At 44.4% G+C, this 22,624-nt stretch overlaps 1 protein-coding gene across 3 annotated transcripts; it reads left to right on the forward strand.

Annotated features, from left to right (window-relative positions):
* The first annotated feature begins 145 nt into the window (after window positions 1-145).
* On the forward strand, window positions 146-22,252 carry smoc2 (SPARC related modular calcium binding 2). 3 transcript variants are annotated; one of them, XM_056396254.1, is made up of 13 exons: window positions 146-469; window positions 6,348-6,510; window positions 8,680-8,786; window positions 9,039-9,138; window positions 9,919-9,963; window positions 12,203-12,283; window positions 13,577-13,651; window positions 15,226-15,412; window positions 16,334-16,416; window positions 20,646-20,745; window positions 20,943-21,190; window positions 21,473-21,510; window positions 21,715-22,252. In XM_056396254.1, exons 1-13 carry the CDS (start codon window positions 395-397, stop codon window positions 21,736-21,738), a joined length of 1,326 nt encoding a protein of 441 aa, XP_056252229.1. In that variant the 5' UTR covers window positions 146-394; the 3' UTR covers window positions 21,739-22,252. The 3 variants fall into 3 exon arrangements, with proteins under 3 accessions (XP_056252229.1, XP_056252231.1, XP_056252230.1); XM_056396256.1 differs by having other exon boundaries at window positions 9,919-9,954; window positions 12,236-12,283; XM_056396255.1 differs by having other exon boundaries at window positions 147-469; window positions 12,236-12,283.
* The last annotated feature ends 372 nt before the right edge of the window (window positions 22,253-22,624 follow it).

Below are 22,624 nucleotides of genomic sequence, written 5' to 3' on the forward strand. Positions count from 1 at the left end.
CTGCCTGCATCCGATAAGGGATCTAGTCCAGAAAATCAAGTGTGGAGGGAGGGGGTGTGGAGAAAAGAAGTCGAATTGGAGAGAGGGAGAAGAGACACCGAGGGAGGGGGAAAGGTCAGGGACACGGGGGGGAGGGGGGGGGGTTATCGCACTGCCAGAAGTAAGGAGAGTGTCTACACAAACGGCTTGGCAGACGAAACCAAGGAGACGAAGTGAAATAAACCAGCAACCCCTGCTCCACCGTTGACATTTTTTCGCAAGGACTACTTTTGGATTTTTAAACATTTCCGATTTCTTCCTGAGACAAATTTCGCACTTTGGTGAAGTCCAGGCAGCACAGACTGAATTTTGGACCGCGCGTAATTTGGAGAGTTTATTGCCACGCTGCGTCAGGATGCGCGTCTGTCCGCTACTGGTCTTCCTCTGTCTGCTGTGCGCTGGACGCGCTCAAAAGTTCTCCGCTCTCACGGTAGGAAGAGCCACATAATTCCCCGAATGCGTCTCAAGATAGAAAGGCTTTTCTAAAAGTCCAACACGCAATGACAGTTTCCTGTTTTACGAAAAAAAATACAGTCCTGAAACAAGACTTTTTCTTTTTTTTTCTTTTTTTTTTTTTAAAGTCAGTAGCCTATGTTAGTTCACAAGCTTAGCGCTCTTCATCCTTTATCTATGTCCTTTTTATGAGCTTTTCGTTTGATAGCCAGAAATGCTTAAATAGAAAATCTAATGAATAAACAAAGAGATAAATAGAAATCTTAAATAAATCTAAACAGATTTATGACCAATGCTGATTAAATGAACTTTAAATTAATTTAGATGTAATCTCTCCCGAGAAAATGTTTCACAGTTTGAATATGTTCCATATATGGCAGAAATTCAAGATGGAATTTACAACCCAAGATAGGTTTGCATTGTAAAACTTTATGAACTCCATTGTGTTCAGGGTCTCTGCACAGTGTATCTGAGATGGCAAAATCTTCTGGCTTTCCTGTGAGGGGTTGACTGGTCTGGTAGCAGCACCACTCTGGTTTACTTTTAGTGCCTTCACCTGCCTCCCAGCTTCTGGGCTTGTCTGCCTCTCTGTCCCAGTTGCTCTTGTAGTACCAGTGGCTCTTTAGATGCTGAGGTACCAGTGTCAGGAGGTCTGCTGCTCCGAAGCACATGGCATTGTTTACAGCAGCAGCTGTGGTGCATCATGTCAATTTCTCCTCAAAGATCAGGAGAAGATGCACCTTTAAAGCAGATGAGGGGAATTTCATGGCCACGATCAAGTGCAGGTATCGTGCTGAAGGAGGAATAATAGAGAGTGGAATGTGCACTGTCAGAGACTTCCCCCCTTGATTTAGAGGTTGAAGTGACAGCCGCCTCCTCCAGCATCGTTATTTATGGGTCCGGGTGAAGATGCCTTAATATCCAATTGGAAACAAATGGCCATGAGTTGTTAACCTGCAGGTGAAGGGTCGGAGATCCTTTCTCCCTGACGGCACTATGGAGTTGTGGAATGTGGGAGGAATTGTTGCACCGAGCAGATGCTCCCCCTTAATTTTCACCATGATGCACACAATTACACACACATCGTATGAGTACAGATAATGTGTTTCCTTTTTGAAGTGTTGTGGATGGTAATATTTACTCAGCAAATGATGTGAAGGTTATACTGATACAGCTGTGTTTGGGTATGACACAGCAGCCACTCTGATCTAGATATGACTATAAGAACGAAAATCTTTCTTATTCCGTTGCATGTTTCAGTCATAACTGTGTCTGTGTCGTACCTCCCCACTGTGGTTCGTTAGACCCTCTATTGGAATAACACATGGAGCACCAGACTTGTACTTTTACAGGACTTCATGAGTGATTAATGGCTTATTGTTTGAATGGCACAGGAAAGGCTATTGCTGGTTTTAAGAAAATGTCTCCACTTCATATTTTGTGCATATTTGAGGTCAAACAGGCAGTTAAATATAGGGGATATTTGCCCAGGTTATTCACGAAGCAGGCTTTTTCCATGTGTTATGGAAGTATGAAATAGTGTGTGAAAAGATGAGGGCACATAAAACATTGGCTGCCTCTTTTCAAACCTATACAAAGCAATTATAGTATAACATATGGGTTCCATTGCCCCCTATGCTTTCATGAAATTGTGCACCTGCCCAAAGAGACTTCTTTATTGTCACATGAACATTGGTGGCCTTTCACACCACCTCTTTCTTTTTAACATCTTTCACAGCAATTAAGTGGCTTTACCTTTGATTGAGTTAGTAGCCTGGTTAAAGGCTGTCACTTTCTTCCCTTTCCACCATGCTGGAAACTAATGATCCCCTTTGCATCCTAGCATCCACGCAGGAAACTCCCGCCAAGGCCATTTAACACATTTGCCACGGCTCTCAGCTGGGGCCCCCATTGACCCTGCGGGGCCGTGGTGTGAGGGGCCTCTCGGGGCGCTGGAAGCGGGGGCCTCCCAGCCCAGAGGGCCCTTATCAGCCTACAATGTGCTCTCTGCTGGAGGCTCGCCTCCTCCGTACTCAATTCAATCCCACAATGCCGCAGAGCCAGGGGGAGGTAATAGGATTTGATTTGTATGCTGGTTGGTCTTGGAAAAAAAAAAATTTTCCTTACACTCCGCCCGTCTCGCCCTCTTTCTTCTGTCTCTTGTTCCTCTGCCAACCTCTTGTATTATTTGAGCAGATGCAAAAAGCATCTTCCAAGAGATTTCATGCAATGAAAGAAAGATATCATGAAACGAAAGACAGCAAAGTAAAGAGAAAGAAAAACAGAGAAAGTGAGAGCCAGCTGTCTGGAAGTAGACAAAAAAAGGATTTGAGCAATAGATGGACTTGTTTCACAATATGTGTTCTGTCTTGTTTGAGTCTCCTTTTATGATAAATAAGGGTGGAAGCCAGTGCCGTGGTGAAGGCCATCCATCACTCTGTGCCGTGTTGCTGCGCATGACGATGGTGCTGGCTCTGAGAGGCTGGAATGAGACATCAGGGGAGTGTAAGGGCTCTACCTCGGCGTCGCCCATCCATCACCACCGGTCAAACACACTGCAGTAGATGGCTAACCACCATTAGGAGTACATAGGAGGAAGAGGTCCTCAAGACACCACAGTCTCTGACACTTCTTCCTCTCACTCTCACTGGTTTTCACGTCTTATTTTTTCTCCTGCTGCAGTGTGGCCAGCTTTCACTGTGAAATAAACACTTGGATGCCTGATAGTGAATCTGGGTGGCTGATTTCATGGGTGGCTGATTTCATGGCGAACTGTGTTTTTCCATGCTGCGTTCTTGGAGCTTTATCTTAAACTTGCAGGCACTTGGCGCTCTGCTGTGTGCTGTACAGTGGACATCTAGCAGGATGCTGGGCTGCAGAATGACTCTGTTTGAGTTGTCAGTCTGCTGGCTGGCAAGGACTGATGCTGATAATGCTCGTCTAGCGTGAGCACTGGGGTGGCCAGCGTGGGCTGTGGCGATGTTGGCGGTCCACCACCAAGTATGGCTGGACACACTTAGTCACTATCAGAGCAGTTTCTAGCTTTGGGAGGCTGCGGCCCTCTGTAAAAAAACATCTTCAGACCCAGCCTGTCACGCCTGCTGGACTTTATGTGAAGGGGTGAGCTGTGAGAGACGGAGCGGAGGGTGAGAGGAGGTCACAGCAGCAGAGGGATGTCCTAACTGATGTGGGAGAACGGGGGAGAGGGAGGGAGAGGGAGGGAGACTGTCAGTTAGGTGCAGTGATGCAAACAATCCAAAAAAACTCAGAGACACTGACGAGGAGGGGCAAGGACATGTTAGAGAGAAATAAGTGGCAGGAGAAAGAGAACCAGAGACCAGCTTGGGATGGGATCATACCAGCCACGACGCCTGTCAACATGTTGACGTTCTGACTCATGACTACTCAGTAGTTATTACTACATTATTACATGATTACTCAGGAGTCATGGGTCAGACAACACCCATCTTTCAATTCAGCCATCATTTCGAAGTCAACTTACCCACCTGTAAACACACACACAAACACACTGGTGCTTAGTTGGTGAGAGCCAGTGTTACTGTTTTGTAACCATTTGAGTCATCCAAACAACCCTCCTCAAATTCAGCGATGCTCTTCAAAGTGGCAACTTCTTCACAGATTAAGTTACAATAGAGAAGAGCAAACTTGAAATGGAAAATCCTCAAATATTTTCTGATGGCTTAAAGTGAACTAATGTGTATTTGAATCCTTACAGGTTACGGCTTTGATGTGGATGTGAAGGGGATTTTTCCCTCTCAGATTGTTGGATTTGAGGGGGTTTTAGTGGGCCAAAGACCTAAAAAATATGTTGTATCTGGGAGACTTGGCTGCCCAGTCGTTAAAGCACTGACCACGAACCGTGACGTCCAGTTCACATCCAGATGGGGACCTTTGTTGCATGCCACCTCCCTCACCTCACAACTCCTGTCATCTCACTACTGTTACTGAATAAAGTCATAAAATGCCTGTTTTTTTGTTTAAAAAAAAAAAAAATCATGCTATGACCCCTCAGATTTATCTTGGGACCTCTCATAATTTGTTATTTCCAGAGGAAGAAGAGGAATAACTCTGTCTAGAAAGATGAAGGATGAGAGTTGAGACTTGGACACAGGCTGTTCTTATGAAGCCAACAGTCAGCTCAGTGTGTGCAGTGTCAGGATACTTTTTGTGTTATTATTATTTTAAAAGCCAAGAAAGAAAGAGCTTGTAAGAAAAAATCTTTTTTGAAAAATTTCGATCTAAGACTAATTTTCCCTGCCTCACGGCTCCTCTTCCGATGTGTTTGAACGGGCCTCTCCTCTCTGATCCCCTTGGGAAGATTTATGAGCAGGGTTGACAGAGTGGGTTGTATTCCCCCCCCCCACCCCCCCACCCCCTCGCCCAGGGCGACACTGCCTTCCCTGCCAACCCTCTTCCAGGTGCATGTAGCCCTGAAGCCTTACTCGTCTGAATGCAGAGGGCTGCCACCAAACCTCATCTCTCACTTCATTTGTTGGATGTCAGACACAACAAATTTTTTATTGCTGATCATCCCGCCCTCCTGCTGGATATGTGTCTTTTCTTCTTCTATCCTGCCATGCCCTGTCTTTTGATAACTCATAACAGATTTTTATGGCTTACCTTGAACCGAGGGCTTTGATTCTCTGCTTTGTGCCACAGAATGGGTTGAGTGAGTGAGTGAGTGAGTGAGTGAGTGAGTGAGTGAGTGAGTGAGTGAGTGAGTGAGTGAGTGAGCGAGTGAGCGAGTGAGCAAGTGAGTGGGAGCGAGTTTCTGTCTGTCTGTGCGTCTGCTGTGAATAGTTGACAGGGAGGTCATTCAGACTGATTGTGGATATCCAAGCATCCACTGAAAACTGAAAAAAAAGAACGTCACAAAACAAAAGAGCTAACCTGAGTGAAAAATGACGGTGTTGCAGCGCGAAGACAAAAAGGTATTTATTTATGGATATGACTGACTGAATACAGCACCTGCATTGGCATGGGTAGAGAGTTTGTGTTTTTCCATTCTACCTATTATTCCACCGAGCTGAATGAATGAATCACGCAAACTTTATGTAAACCCAACACTCACACTGTAGCAGAACAAAGCTCTCTGACATCTAGTTTATTCAGCCACTCTATCATTCACTGCTTTTTCATTCATTGTAGCAGTCACAGCTTGTTGCCACCCCCCCCCCCCCCCCCCCCCCCCCCACACACACACACACACACACACACACACACACCACCAACCGCCTCATTGTGTGGCCTGGCGAGGAGGTTTCATACCACGGTGGAAGATACAATGGTGGCATTGACACAGGTGATGTGATGCATTCAGCCAGGAGTCTCCGTCCTTGTTTCTCTTTTCATGGCTGAGTAAAACATCCTCAGGAGAGATTCCAGGTGAATACCTGTGCAGGTGTTGGCACAGACAAAGGATGAAGCGTCAGTCAAGTCTTCTCCAGCCCTTTAGACAAAGACGAATCTTGGCTGCACCCTGACAGGCTTGTAGTGACACTGCCTCATCTTTGTCTTTGTGTTGTACTGTTTATCGCTGCTTTATACTGTATTTATGAAAGGATGTTGCACTTTCTTATGAACCTCTGATGAAAGCTTTAAAGTAGAATTAACCGTTTGTATGGCTTTGGCAATGGACGCGTGTTCTGTCTTCGTTGTCGTAGCTTGTTTTTTATAAAATACACGAGCTTCAACCTCTAGTCTTCCTAAATCCCCCCAGAATCACACCTGTTGCGGAGATTAAAGTGTTTTGGTGCAGAGCTGACTGATTCCCAGAAATGGCTCATTTAACAAATGTTTTTTTCTGCTTATCTCCTACTTTCTCACCTATGCAGTTCCTGCGGGTGGACCAGGATAAGGAGTGCAACATGGAATGCAGCGGAGCTCCTCGCAAACCCCTGTGCGCCTCCGACGGCAGGACCTTCACATCTCGCTGCGAGTTCCTCCGAGCCAAGTGCCGCGACCCCCAGCTGGAGGTCATCCGAGGGCCATGCAAAGGTCAGGTCATGAGTCACGCTTCAGCGCCGCCTGACGCTCTCAAATGTGCAGAGAGGGTCACAGTAGAAACTTGTGGGTTAAATTCATTTCAGCATAATTAATTCTCTGAGTGCTGGGAGGATGAGTGGGGTTGACATACTGAGAGTGGATGGGTGGGGCAGGTGCTGCTGCCTGGCTGGTTTCATCATTTCACCCCATTTGTACTGATAAAGGAAATGTACATTCATTTGTCAAAATACTCTAATTGTTTTGTTTTCAGTGGAAATTATTTTTTGTCTTCTTATGGATTATATGCGTATGTCATGGGACCGACAGCTTCCTCACTGATTTGAAATGGCTCCAGCTTTGTGAAATCAAATCATTATGCAGAGGCGAGGGCATTTCAATGAAATACTTTGACAAGAATTAATGGACTCATTTTCATCATAGTAGATGTAAAGCTGTACATATGTGACCAATGGAGGACTGGAGATGAAAAGCAAAAGGGGAAGGAGAGCCAGTGAGGTCAGGCAGCTCACAGACTCCCTCATTGTTAGCCGTCGTTGGAAGGAAGAACCCATACACCCAAAAGCTGAAGTCCTGAACCCTCTCCCCCCCACCCTCCTCACTAACTCTATACTGCTAGTTCATTGCTCTCCAGACTGGGCACAAAGCCCCATTCTTACATATTACAATATTAGATCACTAATGCCGGGAGCGTGAGCAAAAGGGTTTGCTTAAAAAGAAGTCTCATATGATGGAAAAGCATTCCACGATTTTATGCCCGTGCTGTGTCTCTATGGCAACGTCTCTAAGCGGACATCTGGATGTGGTGGACAGCGCGGGACACAGAATAGAGGATTCCAGCTAGGAAGCTGAAAGGGACGAGAGTCCATGAAAGTCGTATTGTATGCGTCAATAACATCGGGTGTATAAGGGTTCGGACCCCCCTCTGCTCCTGGACGGCCGGGGGTAAAGACACAGCAACGGCAGCCGTGTCAGCACCCGAAATAAACCAGAGGGCTGATTTTGCCTAAAAGCACAGAGATGGGATTGTGTTTAAGGATGGCGAGACTGGCACCACATTTGTTTTCTATCACTGCGCTGAGATGATTCAAGTGTCCTGTCATTTTTTCCAGTCAAGTTTTTGGTCGGAGCCCCCTGGAGAAGGACGATGGTTTTGGGTTTTTCCACTGGAGCTAACTTTAGAGCTCCTCAACTCCCTGTTATCCCCCATCCGGAACATCCAGAGTCTCTCCTCTCCAGTGACAGTGACACACACACACACACACACACACACACACACACACACACACACACACTAAACACACACCAGCCTGAAAGAAACCAGTGCACATTCCCCTGCGTGTGTCTAATGGTCAATCTACAGAAAGACATGCCAGGGACATGCAGCCTCCTGACCAAACTGGTGAACGTTTTTAAAATTAGCATGAGTCATTGTTTTAATGTGATTTGAACCTGCCAGCCAGACGAGCACTGCGTGGCAGCTAATGTGTCGCACCAAGTTACCATTAAACCCATTGCTGCCCAACATTTCCTGAGAGTTTGCACAGCTGGTGCTGTTGGCCAGGTGAGGTGAAGCAGCTGTGGAATGACAGGATGAGCCATGGCTCTGACAGAGGGATGTGAAAACACACGAGGTGCTCATAGGTGAAACGTTGCTGACCTGACCCTCATTCATATCAACAAATACGTGGAGGACAGCTCGGGCTGAGCTGAGGAGACAGTCGAGGTTTAGGAGGAGAGTGAGACAGACCCAGAGACATTAAGGAAGGGTCAGGTTTTCCCTGTGCATCAGCCCTTTTCTTGGGTGACTGGAATGTTCTACAGGAGCAGCACGAGCTGCCTCGCTCAGTAATGGCTTTACCACCAGGCACTGTGCAGGCTTGCCTGACTTGCTCCTAATAAGACCGGGGGTGTTGGTTTCTTTTCCCAGCCACACAAGTATCTGCTGCTTCCGAAATGTCTTGAATTGTTTTCCCCTGCATCTCTCCCCTCTCCCTGCATTTTTCTTTCGTTCTTCATCATCTGTGAGATTCAACATCATCTTCTGACTTTTTAAGTAGGTTGGTTTCGGAGTTGTGCTGCATAAGAAAATAGTTGAGCTGTGGGTTGAATCATGGGTCTCTGTGATGTGTAGTGATTCCGGTGATTTGTGGTACTCCTCAGATACATCCAGATGTGTAGCAGAGAAGAAGTACACAGAGCAGCAGGCCAAGAAGCTCTTCCCGCAGGTCTTTGTGCCTGTATGCAACCCTGATGGTACATATAGCGAGGTAACAAAAAACACACCATTACATGATACTTCTCTTGAATAGGAGGCACAGCTCTAGACTAGAGAGGCTACAGTAGAAAAGAGTAACTCTTTCGCACCCTGAGTTCACTTTTTGCAAGAATTGCTCTTTTCTCCTGAATGGATTTTATTGTTAATGACTTTTTAACTCTGTTCCTTCACATTTCATTCATGCAAATGCCATCCCTGGTTTAGATTATGCCAACTTTGCGTTTACATGCTGTTTTAATTACAGGTTCAGTGCCACAGCTACACTGGATACTGCTGGTGTGTCACACCCAATGGCCGACCCATCAGTGGCTCAGCAGTGGCCAATAAAAAACCTCGGTGCCAAGGTTGGAAAAACCCTCATAATCTGTCTCACAATGGGAAACTTTGAATAATGTATACACTTATGCATACTCTATTTTCAGTTCAGTGCACTAGTATAGGCATTTCATTTTGTATTTTTAAAATGACTGACTTATAGTCAAACATGGTTTCTGTAATTATATGAAGCAATGATGATAAAATGAATTCAGCACAGCCAAGCATGACATTCCATGTATGTGGGGGGTGTAATCTTTAGTCCTATGGGAAAATGGTCAGTGACTGGACTGATGGCCACAGAGTTTGAGGGCCACCCGAGGACTGAGCGTTGCTCAAGGCATGGGGCTACAGTGTAAATAAGCCTAGTAGAAAATCCTTGCTGCAGAGTTGAGCAACAAAATTAAACTGTAAGGAATGTAAGTATTCTTGGAGGATGGCGTCTGCCAAACAATCAAATAACCAATGCCACATGTCCTCCCTGTGCGTCTTCATGGGGCTGCCTTGTAAGTTGCTGCTGTCTTAAGAGTGAGAAAGTTCCAGGAGCAGCTGCAGTAGTTTTAAGTGCCAGCTGTACTTTAATTTTGATTGTGTATATGAAGTTTAAAAATTTCACAAAATACATCTCCATTGACGTGCAGTGTGGAAGTGATTGGAGCCATTTAAAATGAATGATAAACAGGCAGGAAAGAGTTTTCCACTGTAGTTCACTCCTCACTTCAGTCTGGTGGCTGTTTGTCTTCTTTGTCACACTTGAAAAAAGTGTATTGTGGTGAATTTTTAATTCATTTGAACCTGTCGCTTTTTAGGATCAAAACAAGAGAGGGCTACCACAAGAGAGCCAGGTAAAGCAGGTGAGACTTTAATTCAAGGAAAATTCATTCTCAGAGGCATATCGACTCCTTTATATTTGCATGTGTGCTTTCATGTGTGTCCATGTGCATGTGTGTACTTATCTAAGCATGCATGTACATGTGTGTATGTATTCATTTGTATCTCTGTCTGTTTGCCTGCATTTGTGTCAGAGATGTGCAGGGCAGGTCGCCTGTTAAGGCTTGCCTCTCTAATATTTTGTCAATTTGAGAGAGTACAAGCAGCCTGAAGGCTGATATAAAAGCGGTCTGTGACTGAGTAACAAGTCTAAGGAGAGAGGCTGCGGTGAGCTTTAATGCACACCGCCAGCAGCTACAGCGCCTATAACCGCCTGTTGTCTTTACCAGGCAGCTAAACGACCAGGAAGCAGCCAGAATGGAAGAACACTGACTTGTCAGAAGCTCTTTTCTAACTTTGTTCTTTTTCAGCAACAGTGTCATAAGACACAAGGAAATGTTCACACTTTATCCTCCACCTACTTTCACCCTGTCTCTCATCAACATCTACCCTCCTCCAGATATAGAGCCACTAAGTTTCCCTCTGGCTCCACTCCAGATACTGTGTATCTTTCTCTCATCTTTTAAGACACTATTTGTTTAACTGATGTGATTTGAAGGCTCAAAAAGAAAGAAGTGTAATTTGGGTTGATCCAGATCGATTCCTTATGTGATTGTGTACATGTGCATGTGTGTGTGTGTGTGTGTGTGTGTGTGTGTGTGTGTGTGTGTTTGCGTGCATGAATGTGTGCATGTGTTTGAGAGAGAGAAAGTGCGTATCCATCCACTTGTGTTTGTCACATGGGTTATTCCTGTCAGTGTGACATTTACGTCTGCGCCTCTCTCTCTGTAAACAGTCTTGGGTATAGTGTTTGAGATGGTGGGAGAGGGAGTGAGGGCGGAAAGGATGTGAAGGGGGGGGGGGGTTGTGGTTCAATCTGAACTGGTTGGATAAACAGGGTGGTGAAAAGCAGAATAAACTGTAGATTTGTGGTGTGCCAGCACTGAAAATAGCAGTGATTGCATCAGTATTTTAATTCAGCAGAAGCCCATCAGTGCCTAACCATTCTACGGCAGGCATTGCTGCACTTTTATTATCAGAATTGGTAAAGTTAAACATCAAATGCTTTACCGTAAACCCAATTCTGGTGCTTGACTTGACAAATTCATTCACATGCTGGAATCATATGCAGCTGACGACTGACAAACAGCCGTAAAACTACTGCTGTATGACCACAAATAGCGCGGGGGTTTCCTGGCAGATGCTAAAAGAGGTGTTACAGTCATGTAAAAGGCTGCAAAGTAAAGATAGGTCATTAGTGGTTTATCATAAATCCAAATCATAAATACACTTTTTTAAATGGCATTTCCATCCGTTAAGTGAGCAGAGTAATAACATGTCTGCCTCAGTCAGTCACACTGACTGTATGTATTTTTATCCACCAAGCGTGCTTGAGAAGATGAATGGCTGGCATAACAAACTTGCATTAAATGTAAAATCCTGATTTTGCAATGGAGAATTCATTGCTGAAGAAAATAAGTTTTAAACTTAATCTCTGTTTGTGGAGCCACCCATTGGAGATGCCCTGACTCAGGCATTAACAGAGCTTTACTTTGAGCAGAATGAGTGTCCCACGCTGAGGTTAACCACACCTACGGCCGTGGTTTCACCCTTAGCGGCTCGAAACCTCAGTCCCCATCTTCCTCCTACCACAAATCGTACAAACAAAAACAGACCAAACAAACACTGAGCTTGATTTTCCCACTGTTAATTGGTTAGTTTCAGACTTGGCTACTACAGTCTTCATCCCTTGTGTCTCTCCCACCTTCACACAGCTCTCAGAACTTGAATGCAGGCAATGGAAGGATGAAGAAGAACATCAGGGACAACTGTTCCTCATCCTCTCCTCATTCATTATAACTGACCTCAATCTGTCCTCTATAACATAATCTCCTTTGCTGCATGAAGTGAAGCCATGGGAATATATGACCACTATACTTCTGTTTTTCCTCCTCTTTCCTTCTCTTACTGTAAGTCACCCTCTTTCAGCTTTCAACACACACACCCACACACACACACACACTCACACACACCCACACACACACACACACACCTCTCTGATTCTCCTCACCTCTACTTCTGCCTCTCTCAATATTGTCCGGGCAACGTGCAAATCTCACATAGTTAAGTATTCTCTAATCTAGCTTTCTCTCGTAATTGTAGTCTCCTTGCAAATATTCTCCATTCTAAATGCAGATGAGACTGGCCTAGTGGTGGATCCACAGCCTCCTACAGATGAAGAAGGTGAGCTTTTATCCGTCAGACTGTGAGTAAGAAATGTTTGATGCCGTGCCTGTGTTTACTGAGACACCACTGACTGACTCAAAAGCATAGCATGAAACTGGCCTTAAAAGGGCAAAAGAAGCCTCACATGAGACAACTACAGCCTCATCCTTCCTAAAAGGTCATTGGAGAAAATGTGATAGAAAAACATTTTTAAATTGATAAGATTCACAAAGAAAACTATCAAAATGAGTGGCTTTCTTTGGCAATCTTTGTTGAGTAGCAACACAGTGGCCACAAGTGACGATTACAGAATATTAATAAATGCTAAAACATTGTGTAACAGAAACCGCAAATGTACAACAATATCTATCTAGCATTAGCTAGGTAGCCAACATAAACTACTGCTCATACCAAATCAAGTAAGCTAGCCACAAAGTGCTCATATGAGCAAGGTTGTGTTTTACTGACTGAGAATTCAACTTTTCATTTGAAGAAGAATGGTGGTAATTCTTTTTTCAAAAGTACATTTACTTTAAGTACTGTACTTCAGTCTAATTTTGCAATACTGCAAATACTTTACTTGAGGCTGTTCCTTTTTATGCTTTGTGACTTTATGATTGAAAATGTTTCATATAAAACATCATCTTTAAAATATGATGCATTGTTACAGACAGAAATAACAAGGTCACAACCAGATGCAACATTAAAATGCTACTTCCATAAAAGTCATCAACAATAATCCAATTATACGATAGACAGTAATATAAACCTTCCTTATGAGTACTTTCACCTTTGATACTTAAAGCATGCATTGCTGTTAATACATCTGTGCTGTAAGTTTTGTATGCAGTGTAATGGACTATTTCTATATTGTGGCATTGCTACATGCTTCCTTTAAACTCCAAATGACCAAGAAAACAACTTCCTACATTTCTAGTGCAATAAAGATAATCCATCACTGTTAACTAGAGGCAGTCACATTTGTAATGTTGCATTCGAGCACTTTTATCGCCCTTTCATATTATTAAAGAAGTAGTGTTTTATGACTCTATGTCAATGTGATTATTTGATAACACAGGAAGAAATTCATAGTCATAGTTTACTGTCCCTCTTTTTTTTTGCTGCTATATTTCTTGTCACAGCTGTCACATGCAATTTACTGTTCACATCCACTCCAGCAGTTTGAGAGACGATAACCTTGATGTGCATTTTTACAGTCTGTGAGTTTTGGAACTACCAGGTTTGGCTCAGATGATAAACAAGTGTGTTTTCAATTGAAGCTAATAAAGCTGTCTTGGTGATTTTTTTCAGACATCATTTCCCAGTACCCCACTCTGTGGACAGAGCAGGTTCGCAGCCGACAGAACAATAGAACCAGAGCACCATGTGAGTTTCAAAGAACACTTTTTCTTTAATGATGGTGATCGGGTGTTTGCAAACCTCAACTGAAAGAAGGCTCTGTGTTTTTTCCTACTTGTGTGAGCAATCATGGTTTGAGGCTGCTCTGTCTTTTAAGGACAGATGGTGGGTTGTGAAACCAATACATCTTGGTGTTGGAGTGCGCCAGGCTTTGAGGGTCTGCTTCTCTGTGGTTCTTCGCGTTGCAGCATATCTGTAATTATCAGCACATGGCACAAACACAGGATCTCCTATTCTTTTTGTGAGCCCATCCTGCCCTCCTGTTTCACACATGCACGTTTGCACTTTGGGGAAATATGTTGCTTTCTGCATAAATTTTGAGGCCAGTCTACAGATGAGAACACTGTGTGCACATGTGCATTTGTGTGTGAATACCATTATCATAATTTACAACAAATAAAAAAAAACCTGAGAAATGCAGCATTGATGGTTTTGATTACCATGTGCTCTTTGGGGTATTGGGGTGAAAAAAAAAACACCCGCCCCAACAAAGAGAGCCCATACGGAGGAACTGGAGCGAAGAGAGTCGGTTGAGAAAGCGGGGAGGCATTTCATTTGGTCTCTTTTGTGTGGGTAAAGATCTCTAATGAAAATAAACAAAGAAAAGGGATATCCATAATCCCGCAGTAGCTTCCGAGCCTTGAGGCGAGCAGTGAAGAGAGGGAGAGATTGGTGATGAAAGCCCTCATGGCCAGGAGGGCTCTACTTCCATCCTTGAGTTTAATACTCAAATCTCTGTTGGAGAGCTGCACTGCAGAGACGGAGGCTGCTGCACTGAACCAAAAAAAAAAAAAGTCTGATTAGATCCTGCTGAGGCTCTGCAAAACCCCATCTTTCTCATGAAGCTCCTGAAACACTGCATTTTTCCTTGGGAAATTTTGAATGTGTAAACAGACACAGTAGATCCCTGGTACTTTACATCACCCAGCAGTAGTGTGTCACTGAATGTAGGTGTCTGAAGGCGCAAGCGACCACTGCTGCTGCTTTTGTCTCGTCTCTTTCTCTGTCTGTCACACACATCCACAGAGGGCAGTCGAGCGTCCAAATATTTACTTAACTTAGGGCATTGGGAGCTGTACGTAGTCATTAGCCCGTTAATGTCCGTAAACAGTGCCACGGGGGGGCTGATATAGCGGTCTGCACACACTGTCTCCAAGCGCTCATCCCCCTCCCCTTAGTCCTCCTCCTTCACCTCTGGGATTTTACAGCGATGGTTAGGTGGTACTGAGAAAGCAGCTGTATGTGTTTCGCTTTTAGATAGAAATTCAAACATATTACATGTTTCATAAATCCAAAATGTGTTAGCAAGACTGACTCCAAATGTAAACTTAAAACAGACCCTATTGCTCACATTAAGTGTGTGTGTGAATGTATTATGTATTTACCAAGTCACATAACCTAGACCATCTAAGTAAATAATTTCTTTACAGGTGGTGTGTGTGTGTGTGTGTGTGTGTGTGTGTGTGTGCGTTCGTGCGTGTGTGTGACCAATCCACCTATGCCTCCGTTGACTCCTGTATCACCTGACCCTCTTTCTCCAGCCTCATCATGTGACCAGGAGCAGCAGTCTGCCCAGGAGGAGGCGAGGCAGCACAAGAACGATGCTGTATTCGTACCAGACTGTGCCCAAGGAGGACTGTACAAGCCAGTCCAATGTCACCCCTCCACCGGCTACTGCTGGTGTGTGCTGGTGGACACTGGACGGCCCATACCTGGGACCTCCACCAGGTGAGAGAGAGTTCACCTATACAAAAAACCTCATGTGTGATAAGGCTATTTTAGGGCTTTTCTGTGGTATTTTCACCCTAATTTACAAAGATTCTTGGAATTTATCGCACAGCTTTTTGTGGCAAACAAACCAGACAGTTGTTACACAAAGCAAGTAAGTGATCATTCACACCAATCATAACACAGCAGAATGGCCAACTGATAGAGACGCTGTTCAAATGGATGACCCGGTTCCATGCCCTTTGGTTGGCAAATATCTTCTGTACTAAAATGTCCGTGAATAATACTGAGCTTCTCTATTTGAGAATCAGAAAATGCCAGTAAGTCTGACATAAGCATGTAGACAGAGTGACTCAGTGGTCTGGTAAGCAGCAGGTCAGAGGTCAGTCAGCCTGGCAGAGTGGGGCACTGGTGCGCTCTTGTTGAGCAGCGAGGCTGGGTATCCGATTAACAAGGCTCCAGGCAGAGTGCCAGACAGCACATTAGCACACATATGGAAGCGTGGATTGTCCCCCTTCTCTCCCCTTGTCCCAAGCCAGCTTTTGGCCCTGTCGCACAGCAGCAATCAGGACTCCACCAGCTCTCCAAGGGAGGCAGTGAAAGCTTCCTTGTGTCCCACGCTCTCTGTCTGCCTATCTGCCTCTCTCCCTCTATCTCTCTCTTTCTCACCGTCCCTCCCCCGTTCTGTCCTCATACCAGTCCCAAATCCCTCCCTCTTTTTGGATGTGTTTCACAGCCTCTGGTTTGCCACAAAACAATTATTTGAATCCCTGAGATTTAACTGTACAGGGGAAACTGGAAAACATGGGATTTCTCTCTGATTTTACAACAAGGATAGTTTTACTGTCATAAACAATCCCTTCCACCCATTTCACTTTGAATTAATTGGCATTTTCTGACATTGTTTATTCTTTTTCGTAGGTATGAACAACCAAAGTGTGACGGCAATGCCAGGGCCCACCCAACTAAACCTAAGGACCATTATAGAAGCAGACATCTCCAAGGTAGGCCTCCAAAAACTGTACTCAGTCTCTGTTCTTCCTCTCTGTTCAGACCATATGGTGAAGTTCTTCAGCAATTGGCCTCCAACTGTCGCTGCGCTTCCAAGGTTCTGATAACCGTGTGTGTGTGCGCCTGTGTGTGTGTGTGTGTGTGTGTGTGTGTGTGTGTGTGCACGCGCGTGTGTGTGTGTTGACATCATTACCACTGTTGGTCAAGGAAATGTTTGAGAAACAGTTGAGGATTGCCAGATACTGCCCCTCACTGGTCAATAAGCCAGGAGACAGAGACGGATCGGGGGGAGGATTAATCTTTAACTGACACTGGAGATGGAGGATAGCGGGATGATAGCACAGAGGAGAAACAGCAGGGAGGAGAGTTAGAGATAATGGATAATAGGATGCCAGAGACAGGTAGTGACAGAAAGACTGACAAGAGTTTAGATAAGTAGATTGAGGGCAGGAGGGTAGTTTAAGAGCGGTGGTCATGAGCAGGGCTTAGTTACAGATGAGACTTTGTTTGCTATTTGACATTTTAAATTGTAAAGTTTATATCTTGATATATCTGAGTGAATTTTACAAACGGATAGAACTGAAGATCATGTGTCACATTGCCATTTCAGCAAATTCCCAAAAACAACATAGGTTTACATTCAAGTGACAAAGGAGCAGGTGAGGGTGGCTGGATGGGTCCGTAAAACATCCAGCCAATGTTGGTTTCTCTTGACTGTGATAACCATCACTCCTTTAGCTTAAAATATTTATTCAAACCAAAACCACAATCTCTCCCTGACCCTAAACAATAAACCTAATCAAACCATACCCATAGTGGTATCAGATGAAAAAAGCGGCGTTGGAAGGCACTAACAAGGTATGTCGTCCTGCCGATATGTGGGGTGTGTAATTTTGGAGCGCATTTACAGCTGTCGTGAACCCAGTTTTTCTAAAATGTAGGAGATGGTCAGTAAAATAAATCAGGTTACTTTAGAACTAGAAGTGTGAACAAATAAAATATTCTTTGTTTTTTCTGCCATCATTCCACCTACTGAGCTAATTGCTGAGATATATTGCTCCACTCAGCTACAACTGAGCCCACATGGCATCGCAAACATAAATTATTAAACCTATTTTGAACAGGTTTAGCTTAATGCAGTTATTTCAAGCGTCTACTTTAATGTGAAAATGAAAATAAACTGTCTGTTGTAAATGTCCACTTGATTTTGCTGAGCTGCTTCCAGATTCAGCTTTGGCCTGTTTGACTTACCATGGTTTTGCGCAGAAGTGTGCATTCAGCCTGTTTTCAATACATTTGCAAATACTAGAATATCATCATTTTAAATATCTAATTCAATTTTATCAGCAATTTCATGACTTGTCGTGAAACCATTGCAAAGCAGAGTAATAGCTTTCATGTGCTGCATACAACCAAATCTCAGTTTAAAGCTGAACGGTGCTTGGCAAATTTGCAGTTTTTTGGCGGTTTGGTAAACATGTTAATAATCCAGCAGCATATGAACAGAGCCACCACTGTTCCTGTCCCATCCATCACTGTTTATGTAACAGTTTGCCAGGCCAGAGCTGTGCTCTCAGCTCGCAGGTGCTGCATTTAGCAGCAGAGCAACACTCTGTCTCTGCATCGAGGACTCTTGTATAGTCTGTATAAAACTGGGAAGAACGGAATGGAGAGTCACAGATCAATGCTCCTTAGAGCAATAAATGTTACTCATCTTTGCCTTTCAGTGACACCGGTGGTGTATATTATTGCTAATATGTTGAGCAGGACAAATTACAGTGTCTGTCAGCAGATACTGTTTGGTGGCAATGGGGGGTGGAAAACATCCCACGAGACAGAGCTCAAGCCCAACCAAACACCTTTTTAAACACTGTGTGGTAGGACAGAAAACAATATACCTATTCACCCATGCAGTCACCTAACACAGACGCTCACACAAGTATAAAGACATCACTCTAAACCTGTAGAAAAAACCTGCACCATATCAGCCAGGTCTCCCATTATAAAATATTCCGAGACGCAGTCAAAAAAAAACACAGCATCTTGTTTTCTCTAATGAGCAGTTGCATCAGTGGCTGTAAAACCCCGTTACTGTATGAAGCAGGGGTAATTATAAACATTGCCTTCACATTGCTGCAGCCTATTTGCTGTTGAAGCGCTGGTGTTGAGAGGTTTATGGGACAAGATGCAAGAAAGGAGCAACTTGCCCTGAAAGCAGCAGGAGAGGAAAGCAGGAGTGTTTGGCTAGCTTTCTCCCCAGAGCGGGATCATGGGATAGCATTGGGGCAGGCATTGGGAACTGCAGCTGTGAGTGCTGACAGGTCTCTGCCCCATGTGGCTCCATAGAATAACACAGCTTCTTATTGACAGTAACACACGGGCACACACATGCAAACATGCACATACTGGCCAACTTTCTAAAGGCAGCGGAGATACGGAGGCGTATGAATAGCTGTGTAGATGTTAGATTTTCAACAAGAAAAATGTAATCATTCCAGGCTTTCTCAACTTGATTCCATCCTGCATCTGTCAAACATGGACATTACATAATTATAATGATTATGAAGTAAGGCAGAGCAGACGTTTACTGCTTCGGCCTCGAACCGAACGGAAAATGGCCAGACTCAATTTCCTTTGAATGACAGCAGGAACATTTGTGTCCTGCCCCACAGCAAAACAGTGTCCAGACGGACAGACAGAAGCTGATCTGTCCCGCCCCCACAAGAAAAACTTTTGCTGCCAAGAGGAAAGGACTGCAGCTTTACCTGATGGCTTCCCATCTGAATGAACTGCAGACATGTTCGGATTCCTCCAGCATTACGGAGAGGACGTGTGCTCTCCATGAAAAACACTAAGCCTCAAACAAGTCCAACTGCCATCCCACAAATCTCTCTTCAGTCAGAAAGCCAGATAAAAACACTTTGCCGTCTGAGGGTGCAATTGTGTGACTGTCTAGACTAATTTACCACAAGAGGCTCAGCAAGGCACCACTTTGGCCATTCACAGGTGGGTCAGATATTTTACTGGGCTCGGGCCAGGGAGGGCCTACTAAAACTTAAGTGCAAGTCTGTTCAGCATGTAAAAGAGACTGTGAATGTTTCAGCCCTCAGCTCGGCCCGGGTTGCTAAAGCCCCGTGCTGCTTGGGAAAGGTGGAGTGTAGGCTGGTGTTGGGTGTTTACGCCGATGCTGGTCGCCACCTGTTAGAGCGGGGCAAAGCATGCTATTATCTCCAACACAAGAGAATCTGGCCCCGCAGGCCTGGGCCATAAAAAAGGAGCAGCAAACTGCGGAGAATTTTGCTTCTTCTCCACAGGCGCAATAGCAGAGGGAAGTCGGACTGTGAGAAAGCAGAGGAGAGCCGGGAGAGGAATCCAGGAATCTCTCTGGCCTCCATAGCCTTCAGCTCTTCCAGAACAACCTTGGCCTCCACACTCTTAAAACTCTACGGCCTAACAGACAATTACTATCATTAGGGTCATTCCACTCCAGTCGTCCCTCATTTAAATTTTTTTTCCCGTCATTCTGCATGTAATGATGCTTCTCTGTTGGTTTTAGTTGCGTAGTTAATGATAGATTTTACCTTATAGGTTTATGAGTTAATTATATCAGTCTCCTCTCTGGCTGACATTTCAAATAGTAATCCCACCACACGCTGAAGATCAGCTGTTGCGACTGTCAATCTCTGAACGCATACCTTTAAATCTGACATCCCTCAGATGAAATCCTCAGTAACACTCTCTGTCAGGACTGTGTTTGGTACCCTTGATGTCTCAGATGAGTATCAGGCACTGAATGGAGCCTCTTGTCCATACACACAACAATCGGTAACATCATCTGGGCCTCCAGCTGTCAAAACCACTCAGGGGCCTCCGGGATGATTGGCAGGTACCCTCTTCCTCCTCCAGATGAGGGGAGGTCTGACACTTTATGAGAGGGAGTTAAAGACAACTGTGAGAGTCTTGTTTGGGTTTATTTTCTCCTCTGCTGTCTTTATGTGCTGCTCACGTTAGACCTACGCTGCCAGTTACATGACGTCCCTCCCCAAACATTTATTAGGCCACCTATGACGGCAGCATTCCAGATCACAACACATGTCGTAATGCCGTGGACCGGAGGATCATTTGTCTGTGTTTGCTGACACATGTGTACACTTAATTCCATGTGAACTGTATAATGCATGCTCACACACACTCATTCAGGTGTCTGTGGCTTATTTTCCAGGCTGTCCTGGGGCAAAGAAAACAGAGTTCCTGACAAGTGTTCTTGACGCGCTGTCGACAGACATGGTGCACGCCGTCACAGACCCAGCATCCGCCGGAAGGTATGACGTATGTTCATCTTACCATTGTTGATGTATGTCAGGCGGTTCGGTCATTTGTGTGATACAGGTGATTTTTTTCCTGTAACCATGGCAACTGGTTGAACTCCAGTGACTTGCGTAACTCTAGTCAGTTGGATGAAGTGATGTAGCGGATCTTTATCAGCTGATGAACTGATGAATTGATATCTGTCATTTAGGATGGCTGAGCCTGACCCCAGCCACACCCTGGAGGAGAGGGTGGTCCACTGGTATTTCAGTCAGCTGGACAAAAACTCCAGTGGGGACATCGGGAAGAAGGAGATCAAGCCTTTCAAACGCTTCCTGCGCAAGAAGTCCAAGCCTAAGAAGTGCGTAAAGAAGTTTGTGGAGTACTGCGACATCAGCAACGACAAGGCGCTCTCTCTGCAGGAGCTGATGGGCTGCCTCGGGGTGACCAAAGAAGAGGGTGAGCTGAGCAACACAGTAACGCAACCTAATGTCTAATGGCTAGCTACAGCTAATACAGTCTACCAGCAACAGGTGTCACTTCAGCTGGCAAAATTGGCAAGCGCTGGCTTCAAATAAGAAGCCTGCTTTGGCCTGGATCTGCTTAAAATCAAGGACCAGCTGGGAAAGCGCTTATTGAAGGGTTAACGGTACTTTGTGGAGATTTGATGCTTGAATTTAGCTGAAGTATTCCTCATATTATGGTTGTTGACCTTTTATATCACTTTTTTTTGTCTCACAGGGGCCAAACCAGGAGAGGGCCTACCTTCTAGTAAACTAGTAAGTAAACTACTCATCCCACACAAATGGATAAAATGGCTCTGAGAAAAATTGGTTTCACATCTGGAGTCAAACTGAAATATTGTTTTAGCTCTGTCAGCGTTGACTGAGCCAGGAATATACAATCATTAAAAAAGTTGTCAGACTAAGTGCAAACAGACGAGGGCATGTGTCAAACTGACGTCACTTTAATTCTCTCCTCAGAATCCCTCAAAGAAGCAAGGCTAAGCCAGCAACTGAGATTTCCCCTCCCACACGGAGAACGTGCCCTCACCAATCGGCAATAATGGAAACCATAGTATTTGCACTTTGTACTTTAAAAAAAATGTAAATTCACTTTGTAGAAATAAGGTATTTAAACAGACTGCTGAATCTGTGAATGATGTAGTTAGCTTTTTATGTCCTGACAAACAAAAATTATTTAACACATACAATGTATGTGTCCTTTGTGTGTCTAAAAAGTATACTTTTCAGAGTTGTACAAGTTTTAATGTTTGATGTTACATTTTGTGCCCCCTCCCCTATTGTGCTTTTTTTTCTCTCATACGCATAACGTTCCACGGGATTTTTGCTACGCGGTTACAATACTTAAGACCATCCCATCTCTCACGTACTGACCTATAGCATCTCTTCCTGTGCTTTGTACAGCAGTTTGAAAGAATGTTTTAAACATACATCATAAAAACGTCCTACATGTTCACATGTATTCATGTTTATTAGAAATAAAGAACTCTTTTATACATTTTGCGCTCTGTCTTAATGTGTCAGAGACGGTTCATTAAGTCAGTAAATTACTTTGTTTCTCTCTGAACCAGTTATTCTTCTTCTATATTTTCCTTCTGATCATATAAATGTTGTAATGTCTTTGCCGTTTTGTGTTTTCTTGCTGCGTCTTCAATAAAACACCTTGTTGACACAGTCTTTAGGAGCCAAGTATTAGTCATACATAGCAAAGGTCGTGTATCATCCCATTTTCAGACAGCATGCCAGTTCCCCTGGGGCAACAGTTTAGAATTGGAAAAAACGGATGGTGCTTGTTTCTGTTCTCGTCACAGATTTCCCACGTCAACTGAAGACAGATAAATGGGCCAATCTCGGCTGTGTGTCGTATGAC

Source organism: Seriola aureovittata, chromosome 14 (assembly GCF_021018895.1).
Source record: "Seriola aureovittata isolate HTS-2021-v1 ecotype China chromosome 14, ASM2101889v1, whole genome shotgun sequence".
NCBI classification, from domain to species: domain Eukaryota; kingdom Metazoa; phylum Chordata; class Actinopteri; order Carangiformes; family Carangidae; genus Seriola; species Seriola aureovittata.